Source organism: Pteronotus mesoamericanus, unplaced genomic scaffold (genome assembly GCF_021234165.1).
Source record: "Pteronotus mesoamericanus isolate MK-2021 breed Mesoamerican mustached bat unplaced genomic scaffold, CSHL_Meso_final contig_50, whole genome shotgun sequence".
In the NCBI taxonomy this organism is placed as follows: domain Eukaryota; kingdom Metazoa; phylum Chordata; class Mammalia; order Chiroptera; family Mormoopidae; genus Pteronotus; species Pteronotus mesoamericanus.
In genome coordinates this window covers 36,833,596-36,838,293 of record NW_026555186.1, presented here as the reverse complement: position 1 = coordinate 36,838,293, position 4,698 = coordinate 36,833,596, and the positions used below count along the sequence as shown (strand labels likewise).

Genomic DNA, 4,698 nt, shown 5'->3' with positions numbered 1-4,698 from the left:
CCTGGAATAGCACCTGGTTTGGATAATCTGCCCTCCCCCCAGTAACTAATATCAAATTAGTCTTTCTATAGTAGCCAAGTGAAAGCTGTAATTTTTTTGCCTATGCTATTTTAAACAAAATGTAAGAAAACATCACTTTTGAAAAAGGCACCATGAAAAACCAGACTTAGTAGTAAGCTTTAAACATGCTAAGGAATGATTTTTGCTCTCTAGAAACCTTTATATATGGCTTCTCAAATGGCATCGTGATATACTTAGCTATTTGTATGTTACTACTGAACTAAACAATATACTTCACCTATTACTTGGTACTGATAGCTCAGTCACCCAGGGTATCAGATATTTATTTTCATCAATTAGGTAACTGAAAACATTTCCAAAAGGGTGTTTTTTTTTTTTTTTTTAATATTAATTTTAGAGCTAGGGAGAGAGAAACATTGATTTGTTGTTCCACTTATTTATGCATTCACTGGTTGATTCTTGTATGTGCCCTGATCAGGGCTCAAACCGGCAACCTTTGCTTATAAGGATAGCACTCTACCAACTGAGCTACCTGGCCAGAGCCTCTAAGTGTTTTTTTGTTTTTTGTTTTTTTTCAAAAGAAGAAATCAATTAGGCAGTCTTTAGTAGGTGTGTAGATTAAAAACCTAAGGTGGTAAAGTAAGGTAGGTACTAGCCAGCGGTAGTTTCAGTTTTATAATTAACCTGTTACCAAGTGAATCCATGTAAATGTGTTATAGTTACTAGAAATTTTTCAGATTAAATATATTCAAGGTAGAAAGGAGTGAATATAAAAATATAAAGGCACAGACTGTGGCACCAAATGACTTTGGTGTGAATCATGGCTATCTCCACTTTGTGACTTTGGGCAAATTATTAAGGCTCTCTGTGCCCATTTCTCAAGGTAAAAATGGGGAAAATAATACCTGCTCCTCACAGGTTTACCTAGAAGAGTGCCTGTACATACTAAGTGTTCAATAAATGTTGGCTATTGTAGCATTTGTTTATTATAAACTGTAATCTTACTCATTTTCTAAATTGGAACCAGATTATGGGTGTCATATTTTATGGAACACTGGGTTAAAGGAATTTTGAGAAACTCTGAATCTAGATTCTTGGATACACACCTTTCTCTACTGTTAATGCGTCCTTGGCTGCGCTGCCCATAGGAGTGTAGGTATCATTTTAATTACATCTTAGTATTTGAGGGCAATATTTACTCTATATGTGTTCTTCTCATTTTAGGTATGAGTTTGTCCTTTTCAGTGTCCTCACTGAATGGGAGGAATAAAATTGACAGAAGTGTGACTTCACAAAAGTAGAAGCAGCCTAAATTGTCAGTCTTCCAGTGCAGTCCATCCAGGTTAAGTACCAGTGCTGTTAGCCTCTAGACAGATTGACAGAATTCTGACATTATTGCAGGCTGTTTGCGGATTACTTTCTCTTTTTAGGTCACTAAACTTTGGTATCAGAGTAAGGTCCACATTTATCACAAATTTTCCTACCCAGCCCCAGTATTAGAGGTTTTATTTAATCACTGACAAGCTAGTGATTGCAAAGCCTGCAAAGATAAATGTTTCCTATTCTAGCTAAAGAGACAAACATGTTAAAAAATAAAAGGCAGAAGAGGGAGTAGCATTTCAGATTGAGGAGTGGTAGATAGGTCAGTATGGCTGAAGCCTGAGGTGTGATTATGGGCGCGGGGCGGGGGTCCAAATGCAGAGCACTAGGTTTTGGACCTTTCTGCATATTGTCAAAATAGGCATTTTGGAGATGTTGCTAATCCCTAATTCTTTGTCCTCTATCCTGTGATACCAGGTAAGGAGACCAAGTAGGATACTACTGTGGTAATCCACCTGAAAAGCAGGAGGGATGAAAAAGAGAAAGTAATAGGAAAACACACAAGACGGGGGGGGAAAAGTGGAACTGAGTTAATATAAAGAAAAAGGAGTGTAGTGTACTAAGTTTTTTGCTCTTGTTCAACTGATTAGAGCTACACCAGGGCTAGCAGCCTGCACAGAAATTAAGTTTATCCTATACAGAAATCCTTTAAACCTTCAAATAGTTATCTTTTTTCCCATATTTTAATCAGAGGGATAGAGTAAAATGTTGCTCTTGGAATATAGGCCTTTAGGAAATTTCTTTATTGTAGCAAATGTTTTTTCTAGTATTTCCCTTGGTTGCTGTCTTGCCCACTTTGATAAGCTGCAGCATACTTTTTGTATGCCCTCTCCCTTGCACAATTATAGGAGTGAAGGAACTGTTGCTTAATACATAATGAATTAATACAATCTTTCTGAAGAGACCATTAAAAAAAAAGTGATCTCAAGTTTCACCTTCTCTTTTGGCCTTGCTCTGGTACTAAATTTGAATTGTCCCTAAATAAGAAGAAAATGAAATTAAATGCTTACCTGTATTTAGAAAGAAGTAATCAATTATTTAATATCCCTTCATTTTTATTTTAACTTAACCCTTGTGAATACTTCACAAAAATACACATACAGAAGCAAATAAAACTATACAAACTAAATACCCAGCAGATACAACAAGTAGTCAGAAGTTCAAAGATGGATAGCTGTTAAGTGACTGATGAGGTGGTTTGCATAACCAAAAAAAATCAAGTTGGAATAAAGAAATATTTTCAACAAAAAGCATTCTAGGTTTTCTTTCTTTTTAACACAAGAAATTGATAACCTATAAAATGGTTGAATGGGTAACATGCATCGATCATTAGTACAACGACCAATAATATTTATTGAATTCAAACTATTTACTGTTGTAAACATTTAACAAAAGCATTATGAGATCTAAATACAGTCTTTGACAGTTTGAACAAATACGTGAACAAATATGTTTAAAAAATAAAGCTGATGAGCAATAGATCCATTCTATATATTTTCTTTCAACAGTTCCAGCAAGAGAATAGCACAATATTTTTAAAAAGTATACAGCAAAGATTGTTCCTATTATAATGGCAAACTCTGGAAACTGTAAATACAAATAAAAGTCATTGAACAGTCAAATGGTCATATTCCCTATCAGGAAGAAGGTACAGTAAGAACAGTCTGCAAATCCAGTTATACTCAATTGTTGACAGAATGCTTTTTCTTGTCAGTTGATTTCATAGTTCTTTTTCCAAGAGACAGCGAAACTTTGGCAATTGGATGTATTGAAAATATATTCTCAAAGTTCAAGATACAGTCATTGTGTTGTATGAAAGGTGATCTGTACACCAAGGCTCAGAGGTTGGTAAAGATTGATTCCATACATGGAAAAAGTGCAAATATCCTGCACAGATAGCTTACAAAGATGCTGGCACAGTTAGTCACCAGCAGAATCTAGGGTTTTGTTTGCATAGCTCACACATCACTGGAATGTGGAAAGGTGTGCTATTTTTGGCAAGAGCAGAGGAGACATACTGATGTGAATTACCGTGTTGGGCATGCTGAATCCAGGCAGAACACTTGGGTGAAGGCTGCTACCTGACATCATTGGTTTTTGTATATTGGTTTTGTTTTTGTTGAAGCAGTTCTGTTATAGCCAGAAGCTTTTTTAGTACATGCTAGACAAAGAAAAACAAAAATAATAAATGAATGAAAGCTCCGTCAGAAATTTAAAGGATGGAAACCTGGATTTGAAACAGGTCATATTACCATTGTACTGAAAGCATAAAATTGTCCAAGTTACTGAAAGACTGAATATACTTGGTCGTAATATTTTGGTTAAGACAGAATTTTTATAAATCAAAGTGACTAGAAATTCATGTGTTTGGCATTTTCTTACCTACTTAGGCCAGAGTACATATTTATCTTTATAAATGACACATCTTAAACTCAATCAACTTGCAACTGAGTGAACACTTTAAAGAATCATGAAACATTGGGTTTAAAATTAAAACAGCAACTTTATCATAAAAAGTCTTAATTGGGCCAAATCCTCCAATAAGAATTTAATGGTTAAGGCAAGTAATATAATAAACCTAGCCCCAGTGTAGCAAGGAGACATTATACATGCCATGGGCACGTAGGTAATAGTGCACACTCTACCTAAGTTTCTAAAGTGATTAGAACCTTGAGACAGATTATCATCTTAAATGTGATTTTAGAATCTCATGTTGAAGAAAACTCAGTCCTTTAATCTCTCCTCTGAGGTCCCTGCAAATGGTTGGCCAGTGTGGTGACACTACTCAGAAAGAACTTACTAGAAATGGTGATTTCCAACGTCATACTCTTGATTCAAATATTTCCAGATCCAGAAATTCTGAACTTCCTGAATAATTCTCATGTGTTTGACAGTTTGTGAATCACCTGGCCACGGACTGACTAGCACATTTGCCATTTTCATACATGCCACTGAAGTGAATAAACACCATTTTTGCAGTATCAAAATTACATAGTCTGAGCCTGTTAACCTTGTCTGCTGAACGCTTATTGGATTATTGGTTCATTCTTAAAAATGTAAAATAACTGATAAAATGTTGACCATAATTCAGCTACTTATTACTTCTCAGAGGATCTTAAACGCATCATTGTCAACAAAGTCGGGCAAAAACCTACCTGCTGTACTCCACGCTCATTACTGAGCGTTCGCAGTTCATCTGAATGGGCCACACAAATCTCATGCAATGCTGCTAAATCACGCGACAGGTCAGTTCTAGAATGTTCTGTAGTGTCCGGAAGTTCAGGTACATTCTTTAAG

General features: G+C 35.6%; 1 protein-coding gene across 3 annotated transcripts in view; it reads right to left on the bottom strand.

The window, feature by feature from the left end:
* RASA1 (RAS p21 protein activator 1) overlaps positions 1–4,698 on the bottom strand; it is a 111,194-nt gene that overhangs the window by 1,248 nt on the left and 105,248 nt on the right. For 2 of the 3 annotated variants that reach the window (XM_054578570.1, XM_054578572.1), the window contains 2 exons: positions 4,557–4,691; positions 2,745–3,562 (listed from right to left, as the gene is read on the bottom strand). In XM_054578570.1, the coding sequence (XP_054434545.1) occupies positions 3,479–3,562; positions 4,557–4,691 (219 nt within the window). In that variant the 3' untranslated portion in view covers positions 2,745–3,478. Of the gene's footprint in view, positions 1–2,744; positions 3,563–4,556; positions 4,692–4,698 lie in introns of those variants that run through there. The other variant, XM_054578571.1, reaches the window with a different exon arrangement.